A 25,855-nucleotide genomic window follows, 5' to 3' on the forward strand; every position below is an offset into this window, starting at 1 on the left:
ATGGAGTACAGTATTTTAACATCATGGTATTACTACTTTTACTTAAGTAAAGGATCTGAATACTTCCTTCAACACTGGTCAAATGTATCTGATTTATACACCAAAGTGTATAAACCTGAAATACAGCCTGCAACAACATCTTGGCAAAAATGGATGCATTCATAACTGGTGTTATTATCATATATAACATTTATATGCTGTTTCTACTTAACAGGGTTGCAATGACAAACTGTTCCTTGAGATTGTTGGGACGGGCAGTAGTGCGTTTGGTTATTAGCAATCATTCATAATTATCAGATAATCAGATAATTATGAAATCAAGATATTGTTAACATTAATCAATAATTCTGGCACCAACTGTTGGATCTGTGGGGAGCACGGTTGGTTTTTAACAATAATTAACAATTATCAGTGATAATTATTTAATTATAAAATTAATAGAATTATTAATATGTATTCACAAATACGGGGCACCACCCCGAAACCGGGACCAATAACCAAACAAGGTAGTCTCATAAATGGGAGTTCATCTAGAATGTTAATATCTGAGATATCAACATTCGAGGGTGAACAAAGAAGGATGAATTCGAGCTCTGACTCCTTCAATCAGTCACTTTTCACAATATGTTACACACAATAATGACAAAAGAACTTCTTTAAAGATATAACAGTGTTTATTAAACTTAGCAAAATTAACAAAGTTAACAAATGCTTCATTCAATAAACAACTATTCTAAAATCTAATTCTACCAAACAGCTATGTACAGGGTTGGACACATGCAGGGGAATGCGTGTGTGTATGTATGTGCCAAGATGGTGACTTGGCCCGACGTGATGATGTCGTCGGTCTACGACGCGGACGTGACTATGGGAGGAAGTCACGTCGCGCAAGAACTGGATGGCGGAAGTATGGTGGTGTCTTGGTTAAACTGAAGCAAGATGGGGCCACCTGGTGGTCGGCGTCTTGCACTCACCCAATTCCGTGAAAAACACACTAGTCTGATGGCGGATAAGGAAAAACAAAGCAAAGCTTTGTCCAACGTTATCTGACCATCAGATGCGCAAAACGATGTTGGTGCGAGTATCTGTGTGCGTGCGTGCGTGTGTCTGTTAGTCGCAAGAGAGGGAGAGGAAGGAAAGAAAGCGATCGTGAGGGGAAGAGAAGTGGTTCCTTTGTCCACAGACAGCGTGTGGTCGGACGGCAGTCTGTGACGTACGTTGTCTGGTTTCTGATCGACAAAGCAACTTACTTTCTCACTCACGGTGGCACAAACACAGCAGTAGTCTCGAGCGGGACAAACACAAAACAGTCTAGCGTGGTGAACACAACTAAACAGGCAGCAAACGTAAAATACTCCTCAGAGTAAAGCAGAGAAAAATTGACTCTGTGGTCCGTCAACTCACACAACAAGAACAATAGCAATAAAGCTAAAAAGCTAAATGCTAAACAACAGCAACTGATGCTGAAAAGAACGCACAACTAACACTGCCTCTACCCAGACTTATGCCTCTTAGTCGCTTCAGAAAGTGAGCAGGGTGTGTGTGTAGTCCGTCTTTCTGTCCAACTTTGTCCTTGGCTCAGATGCAGACGGTAGCCGTTCTCGCACGGTCGGCGAAAATCACAGCAGCTGGCTTTCAAGGTGTGGCGGAGAGAATAGCAGAGTCAACTTGGTGAAGAAGAGCGGGGCAGAGAAGTTCCACGTCTTTCTGAAGAAACTTTGTTTCTTCCTTCTCGAGAGAATTTGAGGACGCTGGTTGCAGCAGCGGTCTCTCTTGGATCCAGGAATGTGTTTGGGTGAACACGGGCGAAGTCTCGTCTTGTCCGGCGAGGGGAGTCTTCGATGACGGGAAAACACGTGCGTGGGGTACCCCCTTTAGTTGAGCTGACTCACAGAGGAACAAAGGTTACCCCTAGCTCAGCGACATGGGAAAGGCGTGTGCTTCAGGGCACGTTAAGTTTTTAAAGGGGCAGTGATGTCATGGATGCGTCATCAGGACGCTCCGCTATGCAGGAGCGTCTCCGCCAATGAGAGACTGTATGTTGACTGTTCCCTGCTAAGGTGTGAAAATTGCAAAACATCCTTGGAAATGGAGTTTGCAATGGGCTCCCATTGTCTGTAAGCAGCATTTTGGCGCTAGTCCTTAGTCTCTGGGGAAACAAAGGAAAACGCACCTTGTGGTCAGGCCTCACAGGTTACATATAGGCCTTCTCTGTGTGACCTCGTCGTTTGAGGCCCAACAAGATAAACAGCAGGTCAGCAGGTAACGCTGTTCATTTGGAATGAAAGACAGAGCTGAATTACTGCCAATGTCCTTCCATCATTGTGGTGATAGAAAGATGGTGACAGAGAATACACACAAAGAATTCATTCATGAAAAAATGAGTACTACACAATAATATGCATGAAGCGATTGAGAATCCAAATGGGCCAGGCATATTAGGAGCAGAAAAAACTACAAATCACACCCACCTGGTGTAAGTGTGAGACAAGTCTCACACCTAAACCAGTCTGTAGGGAGTCACTAAAATGCCAAATATAGACATGAGTTCAGAAAGGATGCGGTCAGTCTGTCATCAATATCAATAAAGTAAATGTTCTGTGCTTCCATCCCACACTTGACTGCCCTCTGCAACAATGAAAGAACAAGAAACAAGAACCCAGATTAGGCAGAATCAACCCATGCTTTTATTTATCCATTGCATATAAAAACTTTTTTTTCATTCTTTTTATTTGTTTTTTACATAAAGTTGTATGATCTACAGTGCTATCCAATAGACTGCAATTAACAAGGAATCCATTAAAATAACATTTTAATTGTCCTGTGAAACTTCCAGACAAGTTGGCATTCTAAAGACATAACCCAAAAAATAATTGTCCTGAAGACCTTTTTTTTAAGTTACAGTTTGTGTTTTTCCTTTCATACCATAAAAAAATAGAACACATAATGAGAAAAGAACACACTGTTTCCATTGGTCCAGGGCTGTTTAGAATCTACAGTATGTGTGTCAAAACAAGAGTCCCTGTCACGGGACAATGATGCACTTCCCCAAAACCCTTCATCCCACCCCCCCAACCCCCCCTTCACTACAGAAATATACTGAACCCTCCTCTTGTCCACGCACAAAGATGTCAGTGGTTTTGGATATTGCAAGTAATGTGAGTGGAAGTGTGGGCCGAGCATAGATAAGCAACACACTGTCAGTGTTTCAGCCATAATTAATGCAGCAGTGGCTGAACATGCAGATGTGTCTCGAAGCCTGTGTGCTTCGTAGGCCGTGGTCGAGCAGCAACTACACACTCCTGTTGCACCCCATTCAGTGTTTGTAGCTGTAATACAACCAGAGGGATGTAGAGGACGCTGCAGTAACACAAAGTTACTCTCATATCGTCTACATCCGATAGGTTGAATCACATCTTTGAGTGTAGTGGCTGGGCCTGAGGAAGGTGCGAGTGGTTCAGACCAGGTCTACAGCAAATACGACTCTTGGACATCCGGCTATAGGCCACACACCACTCAAGTAGTTAATCTATGACTTGTGGTTGACCTGAATCTCTACAAGCTTCTGCACTGACAACATATTTTCTAAGCAGTGCCATATTTTTTGATAGAGCAATTTGTGTTTGGCTGTAAAAGTAAAAAGGCAACGTTTTCAAATTCAGGACAGGAGATCAGGACAACCCAAGCCAAAAGATTCACTAATGCAGCAAAAGAAAACTAGAAAATTAAAGAGGAAAAAAAAGGCTAAAGTAAATGACGTGTGTTGAATTTAAGGCACAGCCCATGGGCCAAGGAACAGTTTCTTTTTAAAAAACAATTTGGCTTTCCCCCTCTCTTCACTGAGCTAGTTCTCAGATAAGCAACATGTCGATGGATCATTTTTACACTGAAGCTCATGTGTAATAAACATTCTCTCAACAAGAGGTACGTAATACAGCCACACCATCACCAAAAGGGATGATAAGAATCAACCATTTACAACAAACGGCATTATGATAGTAATAACATTAATAATTATATATTATATACAGCACAATAAATATATGTTTGTAAACAGCGATAAAACCAGAAAATTTTATTACAGGTAAGGGCATCGGGTGAGGATGGAAAAAAAAGAAGAGAAAAATAAAATCTTGGCACAAACTGAAAGATTAAATTAAAAGTTTTGAAATGACACATAATTAAAGCAAGCACTCTTAAAAAAAAAGCAGTGTGCAGTATTCAAGTGAATTTTTTTTTCCTTTTTTGTACATTTGTTGATTTTTTTATATTTTATGTACACAGAGAAGAAAAAAAAGTATATTTGGGTATTGTAACTGGCAAGCCTGTGGTCTATGCTACAGTGAAATATTTACTGTACCACCTTTATATTGCAAAATGACTCAACAAATAGAAACATATACCAATAAATAATAGCATTAGGTGTAAAGTGAAAAATGAAAGAAACATGGAAAAGGAAGAGACTCTTGGCTGAGGTGTAAGACAGCATTGTTCAAGCCTAAGCCTGCATCAGTGAGTGTTTTGGCGCATTAAACATGAAAAATAATAAAGTGGTGATATATGAATATATCAGTGCATTAGATTATCTACGTAGAGGATAGTCTCATCTGATGACTACGCAACGGAGCTGATTGTCTTGTCGAAAAACAAAGACAGCAACAGAGTTTTATGTTGTTATGGCAAAATTAATTACTATTCTGATGAAAAATAAATTCATGTAGCATAACCAAAAATGAACTGGCATGACTGACGACAAGCATCAAACAAAAATGGGCAAAATTTTCTTTTTTTCTTTTTTTTTTTTTTTAAAAAGGACAAAAAAAGCTTTCATAACATTGGTATAAAATCACCCCAGTAATTTTTAACACCAGTACTATTTCTGTATACTCGGAGCACTAATCAAGCTTCTAAAAAAAGGTGCTTTTTGTATCAACTACAAAGCATTGCATTGTCTCAGGATGTGTTCAAAAGAACTGCAGGCAACAATAATAAAATTTAAAGGCTTCATCCACGTCACAAACAAATTCAATGAGAGCAAAGACTTCAGGTGTCTGCTTCCTCTTTAGTGAAAACTTAAAAATAATCAAAATTATATTATTATGAATAAATTCCAATTTCAACTCACAGGACTAACCAAATATGAGTATAGTGGCATGGGAATAGTAGTATAAATGCTATTGGAGCAAGTGCAAACACCTCAGAACACTCCTCATGTAATCTAGCTGTAAAAATACCCCTTTCAAACACTGAAAATTTGTGACACATTTCTCCCCGTTGGTTTCCACAATTTCCAAAAAGTTCTCTCATCGTCTTTGCTAACAAAAGAAAGCCTAGGATTGCAAAAGTAAATTCTAGAAAATATCTGAATCTTACATACAGTACGATACAAAAATTAAAGAGGTCTAGGACAGCAGCATTGCTGTTTAGATTTGAGCTTTGTGTCAGTCAGGTTTTCAAGGAAGACTTCCGCGTCAGAAATGTGTCTCAAAAGGCTCCCCAGTGTGCTGCAGCTTTCATCTCTGCGCCATCCTGTCAGGTTTTCAGCGGAACGGCAGCATAACAAGCCTCCTAATTCGTAGTGGGGAGGAGATGACCTAACAGAGAGGGAGATTCTCCTTGAACACACTGATAACTTTCTCTGTAGAATATGGGCACTTGATAAAACACAGAAACACTGCTAAACTTTCAGGCAAGGCTGAGACAAAGCGGAGGGAAGGAAAATGTGATATTATGTGTCGTTACGAACAGCACTGAGCAGACTGTGAACTGCTTGCCCATGTCCTAAAATTAAGCTTGTAAAGGGGAGGTTGTAAAAGAAAGAAATAAAGACACACCACGTCAGTACGAACGGGAATGGAAAGGAGTTTTCCTGAGTGCAAAAAAACTTGAAGAAGTACCAGTGGGCGTGTCTGAACAAAGCTGACAGGAGGAGTGGCCAAGGTGGAAAGCAGCGCACGCTTTGGAACCATAAACATAGATGTATAAAAAACACAGAGAGACTCCACAAAACCCAAAAAATATTCTATAAATAATCATCTGTCATTACTAAGAAGAACAGTTAGATGCTGTCCATAAACTGCTATGTATCAGGGGATTTCTCTTTCTCCTTTTCCTCCTCCTCCTCCTCCTCCTCTGCTACCTCTTCCTCCACAACACAAGGTTGTGAGGAGGGAGTCTCCCCCTCTACTGCTACCTCCTCCTCTTCTTCATCCTCCCCCACCTGTTCGTCCAAGGGAATCTCTGTCGATTCAGAGTCCTGCGTACAAAGTGTTTTAGAGTCAGTACAGCTGTTTTCCTCCTCTTCCTCCTCCTCCTCTTCTTCCTCCTCCTCCGGCTGGCTGCCGCTGTCCTTCTCTGTGTCCGACTCCCCGTCCTCCTCCAGGGTGAGCTCAAACTGGAACTTGTCCCCTCCTGGGGGCCGACTGCCGTCCTCAGGCTCATCCAAGGCAGGAGAGGGGCTTTGGGGGATGGTGCTTTGGTACCACTCCCTGTTATCTTCCAATGTGTCCAGGATGTCCTGGGCATCTGGGTGGACCAGGTCAGCCCATGTCTCCCACAAAGGGTGAACGATGTAGTCTATGAAACCGACCTACAGGATATATGGGGAGAAAGAAATGGTCTTTCAGTGAGTGTCTATGTATGGTATGCATGTGCTTGTACATTTGTGTGATTGAGTGCGTTACCTGGCTCTTTTCTACTGAGGCGTTGTGTTTGTCACACATGGGGCTGATCTCCATGCCCCTCTCCCTCTCTCGGTCACCCTGGCTGAAGAACTCCTCCATGATGCGGTCCGTCCACTGCCGGTACAGCTGCAGAGGCTTGGTGGGGTTGCTAAGGTCTGCACAGTGCACCATGTTCTGGAGAACCTGAATATAACAAAAACAAGCAATATGTCCAACAATAAAGGATAGGCTGAAGCATAAGGTCACACATTTATGAAATTTTGGACTGAAAACGGTTAATTTAAAACAAGAAGAGGCTGAGTAAAGTCATGCAGTGGTTTCATGCAGAGTTCAACTTTGGTGAACTTTGCTGCAAAATACTCCTGCCTCAGACCAACTACAACCCATCTTGACAGTGCTGACCTTTATGAGAAATGAAAGAACTGGAGAGTCTAAAATAAAGCAAGCTATTATATCAGCTGTGTTGCTCGACCCACAACTAGTCAGTATGTCACCAAGCTTTCAGCACTGTGACAGATACTGGGGTGACCGAGCACTAATGTTACTGTTTTCTGCTGGTCCAATGTAGATGTAAAAAAAAAAAAAAAATCATAAGTAGAAGTGTTGCAGAATAACCAAGTTTTTCTCTGAACGGTGTTAATGCATGAGACTGACCGAAATACAGTAAAAATGGATGTTTGTGTGCAGCTTGAGTCTGACCTGTATCCTGTCTGAGTAGTTGTCCAGCAGCAAGACACCAGAGCTGGTCACCTTTTTGGTTTCCACCATGGTTTTCAGATCAGCCAGTAGATTCATGTGCTTGGACATGTCTGTTGCTAGCACCTTGGAAAAACCCAGAACAAACGGGATGTATATATTATGTACAATATACATTATTTATCATTATTATAGTAGAATATTCAGCCTAACATATAATGTACACGTAGCAGTGACTACAGGATAAATGGAAATATTATATAACTGCTTGTAATGTGCACTATATAATGTATGATGTAAAATATATTCCACACTTTCCAGTATTACTTTCCCCACTGAACAATCTATTCACTTTGTATTGACATGTAAGAGAGGCAAATAATCTGACTATTAACTTACGATGTCAATGACCATCTTTCGCAGTGATTGTCGTTGTTTTTTGGTCAAGTTTTGGAAGATGTCACAGTTCTCTTCTTGTAGCAGTTTGAAACCCACTGCTAGATGGTGATTCTCCAACACTGACGAGTCATTGTACATCAGCGCGAGCTCTGAATCTGCATGGAAGACACAATTTACAATTCTAGTTTGACATTTCAGGCTTTTCAGGCTCTGAAAAAAACAAAATTCTACCAAACTTGAAACAGATGAGAATTAATATAAATTTTAAAAAACAAGACATCTCTTTTGGCAATGCATATACAAGTTACATGTTTTAAACTAATTTAACTAAACAGAGCTACAAATTATGTTACTGATCGGGCATCCAAACTGTTACATATACACATGTATTATACATATCTTTCTCACTGAGCGGTGGAAAGCACCAGCATGTTTTCCACTGAGAGGTTTCCCCACTCTGGGTCATTTGAAGGTCCTCTCGCTGTATTTAGATTTTCCATTAAGATGCATTAGTCTTGGCCACAGTGGAACAGAGCAGCAAAAAGGAGAAAGGGGATCCTGCTCTGTTGCTCTGTGGCTGACAGAGGATCAGTCTGGTGGCTCGTAACTAGGATGACTCACACTGCCTTTACTGCAGGGATTCCCCATTTGGGCTTATGGGAAGCACAACACATTTTGTGTGTAAAGTGCGTGAGACTGCGGAGTGTGTTTTGTCTGATAAGGCATTTATGCAACACTCACATTTGTAATGGTCTCTACAAGGGTTGTTTAAGGTAATACCCAATAGATATAAACTCTATTTGTTTGTGTTTTCCTCTAAATTGCCAAATGAAGGCGATGTTTGTGGCACCTCCAGCTAGGAGTGAGTGAGTCAGTTAAAGCAGAGAGATATCAGGGGCTCAGTGTCTTGCTTTAGGACACTCTAACCAAACACAACACCCTGAACCCTGTTAATGTGGTTAAATGGTTACTTCACCCAAATTGCAAATACTAATTACATATATCCAGCTCAGATTTCTGTCTCTCACATGAATGCTCATAGCAATAAAAATTACACAAAAAAAAAAACAAAATTAACAGCAACATCTCTTTCCACAGTCCCCATTACTCTGGAAAGTTCACAGGGCTCACTGTCAGGAGTTTCCTTTAGGACTATTAGAAACTGGGATATCAATTGTGGAAAGAGATGTCGCAGCTGAATCTTTTTAAAAATATTTTTTTTATTGCAAGGAAAACCCCAGATGAAATTCCATTTGCCTCCGTTGTATTGTAACTTGGTCCCAGAGTAAGATTTTTTCCAGCAATTCAAATAGCTCTGATGTCATGCTCAGTGTTTCCGTAGTTGAGAAAACAACTAGGCCAACTGTGAGCTTTATAGTTAGGATTAAGAATGAGAATGTCATCTTTCTGGGTTAGAGACTTAAAAATGGTGACATATAAAATGCAACAGAAACAGTGGCGTGAAGTGTTGATGAGATTGACGCAGCTATGCAGGCTTTTGTTAGTCAACTGCAGAAATAAAAAGTTTTAAAAGGACATATTTCTTTGATTGGCATGACATTCTAGCAGTCGACGTGTTTGTGTCAACTGGAAATGATTCCTGTCACTGCTAATTGGTTAGGGCAAAATAACACCCCTTCCAAAATGGAAAAATTTACATGCTAACTGCAACTGGCTGAGAAATCTTTGTGATTTTTTTAATTTGGGTGAATCAACCATGTGGACTCTTTGATCCATATCCATTCATCCACACAATGTGGCCTACTACATCTGCATACATGTGTTTTAGGTGGATGTTTTTTTTTTCTTTCCCAGAAAACATGTTAGCCTGAGCAGAGAATGATGTTGTGTTACAGGGAAAAGGCACTATTGATCTCCTCTTTGAACTCCTCTGCCTTGGAATCACATGTCAAAGCCATCACACGTGACAAAAAAGAAAAACATGCTAGTGAAGACATGCACATATGCATGAACATTATGCTAATATGTGTGCGCGTGTGTTCTGTTTTGAATATTTCTGCCCTCTAATCATGTATCCTAGTTTGGTTTACATATGAAATTTCATTGATGAAAGAAAGGTTCATTGCTAGCGTGTGTGTGCTAGTGAGGCAGAGGCTACAGTGTGCATGTTCCCACCTGAGTATGAGACTTTGAGCGCGTGCATGTGTGTGTGCGTGTGTATGTAAATGCGCACTAATGACACTGCTGAGCCACTGACGTAGCTGCTAAGACAGCGCTGTATTTAGACTCACTGGTGTTGATGAGGAACTGGTTGGAAACTCCAGGATGGTCCACATCGTGAATAGCACTGGCAAAGATGGCAGCTAGGATCTCAAGATCTGTGAACACAGCCTGGAAGAAAGAACCGAGCAAAGAGGGGAGGAGGGCATTGATGAGAGAATCAAATCATTGGACAAAAATATCCTTGCAAGTAAAAGCCACTGATTGGACTGTGAGCTAGAGTTTGATTGAAGCTGACTGTGGAGGTGTGGGCTGTGTGGTTGAGCATACGTGTATATGTCTGTGAATGTGTGTGAGCATGTTCAATTGGTTTGTGTGTGTATATGTGTGTGTGATGTGTGTGTGTGTGTGGGCGTACACCTCACCTCGAGGGCGGGGGTGGATAGCAGCACGTGAGTTGACTGGGTGACGTCAGCAGCATGGATGTTGTTATGGTAGGCCACATCGCCATGATAATGGTCTTCTAAGGTCATCAGGTATGTTATAAAGGTGTCAAGTGGAATTTTAAAAGTTTTTAACAAGTCTCGCTCCTACAAACCCAAAAACACAAAAAGGAGTATACCGTCAAAACGAACACTTCCTCAGCAGTGAAAAATCAAATCAAGACAAAAAGAAAAAGTGATGGTCGTTACCTGGAATATTGTATACATCATGACTGTCAGTGGCCGATTCCCAGAGAACTCTGAGATTTTAAAAACGTTAAGGCCCCATTTATTCACATGCTCCAGCTCCTGATGAAGGAATATAAAGAGACATTCAGAAAAAAACAAAACATTTTTAATCTTTTCCTTCTTTTGTTCCTTATTCTAACCCCATCTCCTTCTCCATCCTTCTTTTCCTTCATCGCTATCCAAAATACATTTCTGAGAGTGTGTATTTATGTGAACGTGACAAACAGCACAGCGTTTGCCAGGACACACAAACGCACCTTAGCGAGTTCATCCTCGGTCTCGGTCTTGACCCCGAAGCGAGGGATATTGGAGTTTGTGAGGCTGGAGGAGTGTTGCAGCTTTTTCACCCCGCTGATCTGAGACATTGGCTTGTTCTTCTTCTCCTTCTCCTTCTGCGTCTGAGGGGATGGCATCTCCACTTCATGTTGCTTGTCTGAAACATACATGGATATGACATATGAGGTTGATTGAAGTCTCAATAGAAATATGCTTTGGGTTTGTGTTGTAGTGGTTAAATCAGATAAAACTAGAAATATCGCCTTACAGTTGTATGACCCCGCCAACCCTTAAAATTGTAGTTTACATTTTGTCTACACTCATATAATATTTGTAGTGAAGACTTTGAAGGAATTTATTAAAAGGTATAAAGTGCATTCACATGCTTGGCCAATAAAGCTGATTCTGATAGCCGTTGTAGCCATGACAGTAGACAAAGCTTCAGATATGGATGTTGCTGCAAAGAAGCTATAAATTCTAAAATGTGGATGCTTCATACACATCTTCAACCCAGCAGCACAGAAGATCTATACAATCACCACAGTTTCACGGTGGGCACCCTAGATTAGTGTCACCGATTCAGTATCCGACCAAATGTGAAATATGGTCACAATCTCCCCTTCTGTTCCTAAGTTATGGTGTTGAATAATGGCCAGATATGCGTTTTTGCAGAACATTATGATATCAGAGTGAAGTTGACCTTTGACCTTTTGGATATAAAATGTCAACACTTCATCCTTTTATCCTATCTCATTCATAAGAATGGGACTGACTGGAGGTCACAGTGACCTTGACCTTTGACCACCAAAATCTAAACAGCTTGCTTCTAGAAAGAGTGTGCGAATTTCATACGATGACACTTCTATATTCTGCTGTAAGTAGAAACTGGTTTATCTTGTTTATGTGAATATAAACAGTATGAATACTGCTTGTCTGTAGCTAAGTACAACAAGGGACACCACAGACTCATTCTGAAGATTTCACCATATTAATTCTCATTGTTCAGGCGGAACAGAGATTTTTTTTTTTTATTTCGAACCAGTGAGTCTATCTTCCTGTGTCATCACTCACCCAGGAAGGTGCTGGAGATGAACTCAGACACCTGGTTCCCAGAACGGCTCATCTCTGATAGGTGAGTCAGCTCCCTGTTCAACATCCTCTTGAACTGAAATGCACACACACACACACACACACACACACACACACACACACACAGGGATAAGGAGTTTGACAGTGTGTAATACAGGGCAGAAAAAAAAAAATCACAATTACAGTACATTTTTTAATAGAGTCATCATATACACATCTAAATACATCAGGTAACAGTTCAAAAGACAAATAAACAGTGCTCATTTGACTTCACAATTTTGACTCACAACTTTCACTGTGATGAAAATATAGTTTCATGATGTCAGTGGAAAAATCTAATTATTTTGTCAGCTTGGAATTTTACTGGAAGACTTCACATCACAGAATCACAGAAGCTGTACCCAGGATTGTCACCATCTCTGATGAACATACGCACACACACACACACACACACACACACACACAGGTCAGAGGGCTACTGCCTAATAATCAGTAACCCATTTTCACAGTTTTTTTCTTTCAATTGCATTTTCCTCCTCTGCCGCACCACCTGTTTATCCCTCTCTCCCCCACATCATTCTCTCTTCCTCTCCTGTGCCTAATTGGAGTGGAAGACCTAAATTTAGCTCTGGCTTTTCATTTGAAGATCAAACTAATTGATGTGGAGGACAATGCTTGAAATCAGGGATTTTCCAAAGTAGATGCAAAACAACAGAGTTACGAAACGACTCGCAAAAAACAAAACCTCTCAAACAAAGCCTCTGCATTGTCTGAATTATTCTGGCTTTGGTCTAAATGCATAATGGTATGTATATTGATTAATATTGATCACTTAAAATAGACCATTACAATACTGCAGAGTGCTTACTGCGCAATTGTGTACTGACATCCTATTGAATAACACCCACGGGTATTCACTGGGTGCCTTTTTAAAATGGAGACACAAGAGGTAAAGGACCATCTGTAGTGTAATGTCAGGTAGTAAGAGCCAGCACAGTAGCAAAACAACAGATACATGTCAGTAAAGCTATATTTAGATCAAACTAAATTAATAAAACAAATAAATTGAATGCTAGACATTACTACTTTCCCCTCCCTACATCCCTCATTACATCAAACAATATGGAGCAACCCACTACCCAGAGGATTACTGACCTAAAAAGGTCTTCACAGAGCTCTTAGAGTTACTGGTTTAGCCCACATCAGAGCACACTTGTGTCATTAAAATCATGAAATGACTAAATAATGATTATAAGGTGTATAAATGCATCAAAAGATCCATGATTTTAAATCCCAACTCACTTCAAAATGTAACTACATATGTTTCTCTGTGCACCATCAGCTATCCATCAAAATGGATAATGGTTCCAGAAATGTCACACCTATGAAGCATCGTTCCATGGGTGACATGTTGGCAAGTTATATACAGTCTGCACTTTCTAATTGTGGTATCCTGCATCCAAATCTTTGTCAAGGATAAATCTCAGTGACAAAATTACTTCCATTCTCTGGAAATGAAATTCAACACATCACATTAAAATAGGTGTAGGGAAAAAAAAAAACATACCTGACTAATGATTTAAAATAAACGCATTCAAGACCACATCTTACCTTTATATATCCCCAGGACACAGAGAGCAAATAATTTGCTTCAGGCATTTTGACAAATCAACAAAAAAGATCCAGAAACGGAAAGGTATAGGTTTATAGCCCAAAATACAGTTCGGGTGATGAAAGCACTAGACAGCTAGCGAAACAAAAACAGTCCACAGCTCTGGCTACTAAAAATTCTCAACCTGAAGAGCCTTCAGAGCTCGGTTTAGTGTAAATCAGCTGTACAGAATCCATAAATGAAGCATCATGTTTATGTCCTGAGAATTTCCACAGAAACAAGCCCATGTTCCAGGAAGCAGAGAGGAAAAGCAGATTCTGAGAGAGGAGCGGATAAAAGGTGGCTCCCCAAAGATCCAATGAGAGCATATCGTGACCACACACACTGTGATACACACTGACATGTGCACGCGCACACACACACACACACACATATACACTTGGATACAGGAACACACTGCTGAGGTCGTGAATAATTGATGATGGTGCGGATGCTTGGTAGATGCCAAAGCACCAGGACAGCAAAATTTTCCAGTCAACAGCTCCCAAACAGGGCTGGCTGCCTGACTGCTTGCTTCAGTGTCTATGACACAAGCTCCCATGTGAAGAGCACAGGCTGCTTCTCTCACAGTGTCACACAGTGGCAGCAAATCAGGGCCCAGATATGAAAGAAGTGTGAGCTCATCATCACCTCTGATTGGCTTGGATTGGAACAGACTTGAGGTCACCTGCTGTGTGATTGGCTGGGACTGAAGTCAGTGGAAAATCTACCCCTTCCTTTTTCCTTCAATTCCTGCAGTGTGGTGGGGGGGCAGAGGGGGGATTTTGTGTGTGTTTTTGCATGTGAGTACGTGCTTGTTTGTGTTTATGCAAGACTTATTCACATAACACGCAACAGTATGTGTGTATGTGACCTAACCTTCTGTACAGTTTGATGTGTAAGCACAGGTTACCTCACCCATCATGATACAATATTGAAAAACTGAGGTTTCATGCCAGTAAAACTGTATTCATGGGAGGTGAGTCACAGTAACATCACTGATGAGATGATGTAAATACATGAAAACCCATTAATGTTGCAAAGAGAATGAGCGTCACAGTTATATGAAGTGGGTTCTTTAGGACAGAGACTGAAAGCAACGTGTCCACACAGGCGGCTGTGGGTGTCACAGAGGTCAAGAGGTTGCCGCTTTATATGAAAATGGGTCAAACTTTATCGAAGCGATAGTTTTAATGAAATTTTCCGAATCATTAGTAGTACAAACTGTTCCCTTATAAAATAAACTGAAACCATCTATTGCTACTGATTCAATAGCAGTCAATAATTATAATAATTATATAATTAATAATTGTTTTACTGTTATTTTATTTAATCAAGTAGTCCCATAGAGGCCAAGATCTACTTTTCAAGAGAGACTTGAGAACAAAAAACATTGTCTGATAACAGTCAGATCTAACATTCAACCACACAACCAGCGCTCAAAACCATGGCCATGGTTAAGAAAATATGTAGTCAGATACAAATAAATTAAAGGGGAATGAAATAATCTAGCTTGAGAGCTCTTTGCAGTTCATTCTATGTAAAAAGGTGCACAGTACCTGAATCCTGCCACACATATGTAATGTCTTAGGAATTACTGTCCTGTAGTTTTCAGTGCAGACAGGTATTAAACCTCAAAAACTGTTGAGTACTGACAGTTGACATCAGAGGTCTGGTCAGATTCATGATCTTGTTTGCTTATTCTATGATCAGACAGTTCCTAATTTATATCAACATTTTTCCAGTTTTAGACTACTTTTATTAGGCAAAGTTCTTGTTTTGCTGTTCAACATTTGATGACTTTGGATTCTTTTGTCAAATGAAAAAGGGGTTTCCAAAGTGTTGATAAGAGTGTTTTGTTTTACTGAAACTCAGGTATAATAGCAACACTAATAGCAAAATATTTCAAATGATGCCCAGCATGAATTACAAGGCAATTTTTAATATCATATGTATTTTTACATCCATAACATGAGATGATCCCTCCTAGTCAATACAGCAATGCACACTGTGTTGAGGCTGATTGGGTGGCATAATAATATAGAATATAGAATTAGGTGCTGGTATAAAAGTTGACTGAAAAATAGATTTACGATGTAAAAAAGACAGACAGCTTTTAAGTCTGTAAAGAAAATATAGTTTAATCTTGAGTCTTGTTGATGACAAGCAGCCTCTACAGTCTATGAACCTTTCTGACAAGAGGATGTCTGTTCTCTCTTCATCCTCAGTGTGTGTGTGTGTGTGTGTGCGTGCGTGTGCATACATGCGTGTGCTGTGTGTCTGTGATGGTCCAGTGGTTACATGGATTGAAAAGGGACCAAACCTGTCTCTGCTTACTTTACACCCCACTGCTACAGCCAGCCTGGCACTGTGAGTAATTTACAGCTACGCTGGAGCAGATGAGACCACTGGCTAACTGAGATCCAGCGGCTTTGATTGACTCAGAGCCAAGCAGGCCAGCACAGGCCCACACACACACACACACACACACACACACACACATACACTCAGACAGTTTATTCCCTACTAAAGCATATCCACAAATATACACCCACAGACACTCCTCCCATCCACACAAACTCCCTTTCTCTGTCACGCAAATACACACATGTATTGATAGCTTAGCCGTGAGGTGTGAACACAAACTATTGGGTAAAAATTGGAAAGTGTCACACCAAGCTCAGCTGTGACTAGTGTGTAATTTGTTCTTCGACAGAGTGACCAAAAATATCCACTCCCTGCTGTATATAGCCCATGACACCTGCAGATCTCTGTTGCATTTGTTTCTTTTCTCACATTCTCATATTTATTCTGGTGGCAGACACCCCCTCTCTCCAGAATACAGAGAGAGCAGAAACACTATAATTGCCGCTACTGTTTTCAATGAATGTACCACTGACTGTGAGAAGTAAATCTGCTGTCCATTCTTGATCTGAACAAAATGTAGTGATAGAAACACATATGTGGACAGTTATCATTTTAAACCTCTGATGACCACTATGATAAAATAAATAACAGACAGAGACCAGAGAAGTGGAGAGATACAACTGATCAAATTGAGAATAGCCAAAGAGTCATTCTCATGTGTGCAGCAAAGCACTGACAAACAGCCTAATGAGACGCTTTCTCAGCCCAAAAATGCAAGAGCCAAAACCCACCAGCAACTGAAAACCTGAAACAACATGAAAAATTTGTAGATATTAAAGTTTGACTCCTATACAAGTAAGACCAACGAGTCAGTAAAAGGATAAATCTCTGAATTTGGTCATTAATGAATAAAGACTGAACTTTTGAGATCCTAGCAGTATGTAGCAGAATCGGGGTTGAGTTTCAAGTAAAAAGGGATCAACAAAACCTGAGTTCAAACATGAACTAACCCTAACCCTACAGAACCTGAGTGTGACTATGAAGTGTTTTTGCTTGTTGGAGATCTGATATTCCAAAGGATCATGAAAGCCTCCTGCAAAGCATGTTAATGGTAGTATTTTATCTGGATGTTATATTAATGAATAGTAAAGATGATAAGATGAGAAGGGGTCAGGCTGCAGCACAAAAGAACAATGCTCACCTTTATCCAGGATAAAGTGAAATATTCTGGACACAGTTTGGATGCTGAAATGCTAAAACCTTACTGACAGAACATGAAAGCCATTCTCCAACAAATGTGACACAAATCTGGGATTGTTGAATTACAACAACAAATCCCTATTCAACCTATTGCCCCCCCCCCCTACAAATGAGTTACTATGACACAATGTTTGCTGGAAATATGGAACATCATGGACAGGCATTACAGAAATAAAAAGCACTGCTACAGTCAGTTGAGGTGATGTCATCTCACTCTGTCATGTTATGCCTCACTGTATGGCATCAGAACAATGGAGAATGGTTTGCTTAACTTCAATAGCAGCTTAAGAAGGTTTGGAATGGCTGCTTATGTTTGGAATTACAAAATTCCAGTATTTGTATGGATGTCCATTTATAATTCATACTCTTTTCACAAAAAAAGCGGATTCCCCAAGTGAAAAGGGAGATGCAATTAGCAGACTGCTTGTACCTGAAAAAGTCAGAGAAAAGGAAATAACCAAGTATTGATGAGGGATGTCCTGGATGACTCACAAGTGGATGCAATGCAGATTAGACAATGAGCAGCAAAGTGTTTACTGTTATGTCCTTATGGGATGGCTTAATAAAACTCGAATTCAGTCCATACAATCAACAAATGTTGGAAATTATTGTAAGAGATGGCTGTGTTGTGGGGATCTAGAGTTTTTGTACACCAACGGGAGAATCAAATAATTAAAATTGTTGCACCACTGACCCACTAAGGCATCTCCACAATTAAGGTTTTAGCCAGACTGGAAGTGTGGTGATCAGAGAGAGGATCCAGACATGCGTTGATTATAGAAAACACTGCAAGTGTCCACCTACGACACCACTTCAACCATGGAAATGACCATAGGTCAAGGATCCATCATAACAGCAGGACCTTTCTCTGGTAAGATGTTTTGAATCATTACTACATCTGACCGGTTACTGTCTGATAGCAGAGCCAACAGAGGCAGCCTGACAAAGTGGATCATGACACAACCAAAAACACTAAGAAATTTTGCTCTAGGAGATCTTGTTTTCACTAAAAGCTACTCTTCCAACCCCAAAATGGGCATCAGGATTATCTCAAATCCTTTACTCTAATATGTTATCTGAGCAAGCTTGACTGGCACACACTGTTCTCAAAGCAAAGCTAGCTAGACACCAACATCCACACCAAGAGTGGAAATGCAACCACAGGAGCATCCGAAACAAGTACCTCCAGATTAATTTAACAGATTAACTCATCTCTCTCTATGAATTTCATTAGTTTGGGTGCACCATTACACTCTGAACAAAGTGTTGTAAAAAGTTGATCTTCGAGATGGAAGCGAATAGTATAGTGAACTGAAAATAAACATTGGTTTGTGCATTATGTATTTCAACTGCTTTGTGAATTCTACAGCAATAATAAGAGTGAACATGTCATCTCCCTGGTGTGAAACATTCAATATCAAACAGGTATGTCACCTTGTTTGACCTACAGTTACAGCAGCCCCTGGACTTAATAGAGTAACATTGAGAATGCTGAAATCAGAGGTGACTTGCGTTATTTTCCTAGGTTATGTCAAAATCTGATTGGGGTCATTAGTGTGGGGTGGGGGAAGCAGTAGAGGTGACTGCACTGTCTCCACAAATCAAATACAACACAATTATTTAACAGCTACTAAACAAGATGACTGCTAAAGGACATTACTAACGCACTGGAGTAAATGATTTTCACAGGAATGTCACAGGACACAGGAAATGGATGTGAATGCTTTGCTGTAATTTTAATTCAATTTACTTGAAGGGAATTCCATCGTATTGTTTCTTTTTAAGCTTAGACTTCCCTTCATTGATGAATTAGGCTTATGTAGAGTACTGATAAATGAAAGTCTGCAGGATGTAGACACACAGTAATGGCTATGTGTGGGAGATGTAGTGACTACATTACCTATGATGTGTGTTGCTGGAGTGAGATAACAGGCTGGTTGGGCCTGTGGCTGTTGCCATGACAACCAGAGATAGCTGTGCTGGTGAGCATTGGTGAGGCGGTGCACGTTACATGTTTTTTTTTTAAACAAATCTTTTCACTTTCAAATCAGCTAGATGTCCCGGTCATGTGTTGTGATCATGGTAACATCAGCACTGAGCATTTGTGTAATTCCTTTGTCTGTCCGTCCTCCCTGCCTCTCCTCTTGGTCCATCCCTCCTCATGTGACATCACAGTGTGTGACATCACCAGAGCCTAAAGCTGATCAGCATTCAGAGCGGCGCAGCAGCCTTCCTCCACACACACACATACACACACACACACACACACACACACCCATACACACACACTGGAGGCGACTGAGCATGCTCAAAGCACAACTCCCTGTCTGCATGACGATGCTATCACTAACACTCATAGACAATACAACACAAACAGTCCAATGTGCGCTTTGATGGCTGAATGCTGGAAAAGCATTAAAGCACGTAATATATTCATATGGTTGTCATATAACCCATATAACAACCAAGCAGGGATTGTACAATATCCTCAAGTTTGCATGATAACTACTATGGGTTGATAAGCATGTGACAAACGAACAAGGAGAGGCTTGGTGGCAAAGGAACAGGTCACACACAGAAGAGGTCATGTTTAGTTAATATTACACCAAAAACGATACAAATCAAATAACAACCTGTAATGTGCTGGATCAAGCAGCACCTTGTAATATTTAATACAGCCATGTTGCACATCAGCTTGGCTTGTCATTGTGCAATAAACAATGCCTCACTGCTGCTGAATGAATATCCACTGTATAGTACATCAGACTTCCCCTTATGTAGAATGAATCATTCTAAAAAAGATTTGTTTCATTAACAAGGATGTATGGAAATGCAGTTAAAGGTGTGGATTGATTAAAAAGTCTGCAGAAATTTTGCATTTATTAGCAATTGTATTAAAAAAAGCTTTCCATTATCAGAAATGAACCTACTTTAATATCAGATGTACGATCTTAGACCACAAAAAATCTGTTACCTGTGGTAAACACTGTATATAAGATATAAGTAATATTGTAACTTTGGATCAGATACACTAAACAACAAATATATCTTTGGCACTGCACTATATTGTGTATTTGTCACACTCAAACCCAAGTTTAATAGCACATCATGTCCACATCAGCCACAAAAAACACACCAGAGTGAATCCTGGGTAGCAGCTTCTATACATGTTGCATTCATATAGTAATGCATGTGAAGTCTGAAAAATTACCAAAAACTGTTTCAGTGCTTCCATCAGAGAGAAACTGATACAAGATGAAAGTACTGTTTCAAGAAGTTAGTGTAAACTTTTTTATTATTCTTACCTTGTTGGAGGCCATCTCACTGACTGAGTGTCTTGTCTGCAGCGTCTCCAGCTGGTCCAGGCACCAGTCCAGCTCCTCCAGGGTCTCAGTGGCCAGTTTCTGGTAGGCCTCCTCTGCAGGAGCAAGACAGGAGGGCAAGGGGTCAGTAAGCACCCGCTTCAGAGGGCTAGTGGACGGTCCAGGCCCGGGGTCTCCCACCCCACATACAGCTAAGCTGGGATACCCCGAGTAGACACATGGGTGACTCTTCATACTGGACAAGTGAGCCAGATGTGGGGCCTGGGAGTAGGGCCTTGTTGTCCTGTATCCTAACCCACAGATGAGCAGTCAAAGGTCAGCTGTAGCAAAGCTCACTGATTCCCCTTGGAGAAAAAAAACTCCAGTGCAGTCCTACAGTTCAAATCCTGGTTTCTTCCTTGTATGAGCAAGTCAGATATAATTCCAAGGTGTACAGTGGCAGTTGATGGATGGCAAAAAGTCACCCGAGTCAGTAATGGGTGTCCAAATGAATGTTAACAGCAAGAAAGCAGAGAATAAATGTAACCCACAAAGCAAACGGATCAACAGCAAAAAACAGAAATCACACAAACACACACACACACACACAGACAGACAGACTCACTCACTATCTCCCATACACAGCACACATATCACACTCAGTGATCTAGGTGTATAAGGTTTACTTTATCATTCATAAGAGAGGTGTAATTCCAGTCATGTAGCAGGATGAAGAGCAGTCTGTTTAGCAGGCCCATGTCTGCCATAGGAGGGATGGAGGGAAGACAGGGATGGTGGAAAAGAAGATCCAGTAAGATGCTCAGAACCAGTTTATATCCATGTCAATGCTGTCCAGCACGGAACAAACACAAGATTGTTCATAGCATCCTGACATAGTTAACAAATACAAAGACATCTCACACATACACACACACACACATACATAGATGCAAACAGACACACACATGCATACACGCACACACTCACACCAGACGAAATGCTAACCATAACACATCATGATTTTGTCTCCTTAGCCTGTCTGCCAATAAAAACATCCATGGTATCCAGGAAAGCAAAGGGTATAATCCGGTACTGTGTGTGTGCTGGATAGTGTTTCCTATAGTGTGTGTATAGGGGGTGGGCTGCTGTTGCTTCGGCGTCCCTGGTAGCCAAACGTGCTGCTCTCCCCAAGCTGTACCTAAAGCCTGAGAGGACTGCACTGTGGATGGGGAAGGGAGAGTGACAAAACATGGACTGGATTGATAAAGGAGTGGAGCCAGAGCTGGGAGCTCCCTATGTTGTGTGTGCATGCATGCTAATATATGTTCAGCATACAAATACACCAAAACAGAGAGGTAAACAAATAGATGGCTGACAAAACTGTAAAGATAGTAAGACGTTAGAGTCATAAGCCCTACATTTAAGTATCCTTCACTTTCTTTTGATCTGAAATTGAAGACATGCCTCTCTCAAAGTCAGCCTATGTTAACAGAAAATGTCACCTTGTCAGAAGCCAATTAATATTGATGCCTTGACTAATTTGGGAAAGCAGAGGCTTTTAATGCTATGTGATCAGGGAGGGGGGGAGGGAGGGGGTCACTTTAGCTGTAATTCAATTACACAGACAGAGAAAACAGTGGAAGATTAAAATACACGAGGACCAAATTTAATCACAGGATGCCGTATCAGCTTAACATTTCAGTTAGCATTTATCTTTAAGTCTTATATTGTGCTGTCCTCGTTTGGGCTATAATGATAAAAACACTGCATTTTCAATTGATTTTAAAGGTGCAATGTTGACAGCTCTGGGTTGCATGTATAGATTTTTAGCCCCGGAATATTTCTAAGGGCTATTATGATTTGTAATAATGAATTATAATATAATACTACCCTACCCTGTTTTTGTCAATGCAGGTGTTTCTAGTGAATAACACAAGCATGACAACTGACCATCTCGAAACCTCTTTTGTCACCTCCTGTTCTCTACAATATCCCCCCCCTCCTGCTTCATTGTCTTTGACAAATCTCTCCCTCCCTCCTTCCATTAGTCCCCCTTCCTCTCCCACACTCTTCGTTTCCTCCGCTGATCTCTGAACATCCTTCCTCCTCCCTCTTTTGTCTCCTCTCTGTGTCTCTCTCCTCTTCCTTTCTCTCGGTATCCCTTTCTCTCTCTGTCTCTCTCCCTGGTGTGGTGTCAGTGGCTGGGGTGCTACTCTTTCTGACAGCAACTGCACTGACGTCAATGACATTCTTCTCATGCTTAGTGCGACATCAGACACCGGCGCTCGGAGAGGCCACTCTGCTGCACAGACGCAGGGCTGCAGCCAAACTATGTACCGGAACAGCTCGACAGTGAAGTCGGACTGTGAGAGGGAAAGGGTGAGAGAGGAGGAGGAGAGGGAAGGGGAAAAAAAGGGAAAATCCTGAGACAAGGAGAGAGGAGAGCCTGAACTACTAAGAAATAATATTGATATCAATCGTTTTGATTATTCATATATGTTATTTTATCATGCATCGTTTGGAACCCTTTGATGTTAAGCGACTTGAATTTAGTTACATTTTAAGATATAGCAATCACTTAATTACACTAATTTAGCAAAATTAACCTGTAAGATCCTATCTATTCCTTCCAATAGGATGTATAGCACTGCACGTGTCATTTCCTATTTTCCATCTAGTTTTCTGATTCGTTCATCTAGTTTCAAAAAACTTTATACACTTTATACAAGAGTTTTTTGTTTCTCCATATGAAGCTCGAAAATAAACTGTTGATGCCCCTAAACCATTTCAATAAAATGGATATAAAGAGGAATAAAATGGCAAAATATTAATCTTTAATAACTCCACTCTGCTCCATAAGCATAAAGGAAGAACTGTTCATATTTTGATATCCTTCTTTATACATTTTAGGAGGGCTGGGCCATTTAAATCAAACATCCCATGTAATGGGGACCTGATATACATCCTTAAGAACCTCATTCCATGTTGTTTCCATATATAAGATGCAATATCAAGGTGAGAAAGAAAGGTAAAATTATTTAGAGGAGTGGCTTCTTTCTTATAAAAATTGACCTCATAGCCAGAAAATGAGCCAGATGTTTCAATCACTCTCAAAACATGTTGGATTGAGTATATGGGATATTAAATGTGAATGAAATAATGTTAATTAATTTAGGTTATAACATGAGTTGTGACCCCATTCACTCTGTTGGGGCTCATGCTGAACTCTTATGAGTTAGAGCCTCTCTCTTTAGCTTTAACAAACATCCATTCTCATCTAAAATAGGTAAAAGGTCACTGGACTTTTAGATCTTACTTCATCCTAAGAATTACTTTCCTTATCTCAAGAGTAAGTCAATGACAGATGGCAGAAAAATGCATGACAAGCAGGGCAGAGGCAGGGGCACTACGGATGGATAGGGAAGCTAAGGAAGAGCAAAGAAACCTAAATGTAATCCTTCTTTAATTCACCAGTATCCTCTCCTTGATTGATTTACTAAGTTAACATTAATTACGCTTCCTTTATTACCTGTCTCTCTGCAAGATGACTTAGTCACCGCTTCAGCAAGCCTTTGCATTACAAGTAGTCAATACTCTCAAACAATCATGACTATGACTCACAGCTGTCACCAGTTTATGGCAGGGCCCATAATGGCTGAGCACCAGTATGATTGTGTTCTAAATATAGCACAATGTCACCAGTTCCTCATATATAAGCAGGTTATGTATCAGGCATGTGATTCCTGGGAAGAATGTCTGGATGGATAACACTCAAGGTGAAAGAGAGAAAATTTGGTTCCCCATAATATTTAGGTATTTTCACCATTTTTGCACCTGTAAAAAAGCATAAATGTTTTCTGCGAGGACCCTTTGTTATCATGTGCATTAATGTGCGTGTTTGTATGACTCTATGGGTGTCTGTGCAAATGCCTTAGGGATCATTTTACTAAACAAAACACACAGAAATTATTTATTAATAGTGGAGGTTATATGGTATCTCCTGCAAACACCAGCTAGGTTACAGGCACTAATACAGCTAAAAAAGCAGAGTGGCTGTCAAGGACAAGTCTATTCTAGCCGTCTTGGACTGTCTGCACAACATCTTCTTCACAACAAAAACTCTTAAAGTGGGTCAGACAGGCTGTGCAGTAGACACTCTCTGTCTAGTCGTTACAGATATCATCGGGTATGACTATATAGAGTCTAACAATTAATTATCTAAATATTAATAAGTCTACGCTTGTGGATGAAGTGCTGAGACATGACAGAGTCCTGGCACTGATCTGGCACCTTGTATTTCATACTAGGTGCCAGATCAGTTTGTGTTCAGTTTTAGCCACTAAATATAATATAAGTAGAGCTCACTAACTGTCACTTTTGGTCCACACACGATAGATGTTTTAAATATGCAAAATAAAAGCAAACTTTTAAAAAAAAAAAAAATCACTATTACAACACCAGTGTTCCTTCTGATGGTTAAGATTAATTTTGCTTCCTGCCAGTTCTAAGTAAAACAGCGCATACCATTACTACACACACACACACACACACACACACACACACACACACACACTGAGGACACACATCATCAAGCTACTCAGGCTGTCCACATACCTGTAAAGGTGGTCTTGGTGATGGGTGGTGGGTTACACATGGGTGATCTCCTGTTGTGGGCGAAACAAAGACACAAGCTGACACATTTCCTTCCCAGAAACGGAGATTCAACAGTTAACTACAATTAATTTTACTCATAACTCTCTATATGACTGTTAGCAGTAAGGATCCCCCTTCACTTATTACATTGGTTACAGTACATGTAGGTAACATGATGGGAGAGGGTACCTTTATAAACTATTGTTGCTGTTGTTGTAGTACAAATAACAAACAGCAGAGGGCGAACAAAGCCAGAATGTGAATGAACTCTTCAGGCAGCACAAGCAGGTGCAGCATGAAGAATGTTGGCTTCAAGTCACTGTCACGTCTTAGTCATTAAGTCACTGCCATCAAATATTGTGAGATTTTGGCCACAGTTGATCATTGTTTGCTCTTATACAATCACTCCTCCCACAAAAACAGATTTCATTCTGTTTCATAAAAACAGAAGAGCTTGGCAACTTACTTATTGGATGCTCTGTCTTGCTGTAGATTGGTTAATGCACCAAAGTTGTTCCGTACAGTTCTCAAGCTGGCAAGAACCTGAAGGTAAGAGGTTAGATTAGG

The 25,855-nt window shown here is 40.5% G+C and overlaps 1 protein-coding gene across 5 annotated transcripts in view; it reads right to left on the reverse strand.

The window, feature by feature from the left end:
• Positions 1 to 2,902: 2,902 nt before the first annotated feature.
• pde4d (phosphodiesterase 4D, cAMP-specific) overlaps positions 2,903 to 25,855 on the reverse strand; it is a 191,432-nt gene continuing 168,479 nt past the window's right edge. For all 5 annotated transcript variants that reach the window (XM_044374195.1, XM_044374203.1, XM_044374187.1 and 2 more), the window contains 12 exons: positions 25,755 to 25,831; positions 25,250 to 25,299; positions 20,639 to 20,751; positions 12,038 to 12,131; positions 10,948 to 11,123; positions 10,652 to 10,750; positions 10,385 to 10,549; positions 10,031 to 10,130; positions 7,779 to 7,933; positions 7,383 to 7,505; positions 6,684 to 6,866; positions 2,903 to 6,589 (listed from right to left, as the gene is read on the reverse strand). In XM_044374195.1, coding sequence (XP_044230130.1) covers positions 6,080 to 6,589; positions 6,684 to 6,866; positions 7,383 to 7,505; positions 7,779 to 7,933; positions 10,031 to 10,130; positions 10,385 to 10,549; positions 10,652 to 10,750; positions 10,948 to 11,123; positions 12,038 to 12,131; positions 20,639 to 20,751; positions 25,250 to 25,299; positions 25,755 to 25,831 — 1,845 coding nt within the window. In that variant the 3' untranslated portion in view covers positions 2,903 to 6,079. The remainder of the gene's footprint in view (positions 6,590 to 6,683; positions 6,867 to 7,382; positions 7,506 to 7,778; positions 7,934 to 10,030; positions 10,131 to 10,384; positions 10,550 to 10,651; positions 10,751 to 10,947; positions 11,124 to 12,037; positions 12,132 to 20,638; positions 20,752 to 25,249; positions 25,300 to 25,754; positions 25,832 to 25,855) is intronic.

This window comes from Thunnus albacares, chromosome 2 (genome assembly GCF_914725855.1).
Source record: "Thunnus albacares chromosome 2, fThuAlb1.1, whole genome shotgun sequence".
NCBI lineage: Eukaryota > Metazoa > Chordata > Actinopteri > Scombriformes > Scombridae > Thunnus > Thunnus albacares.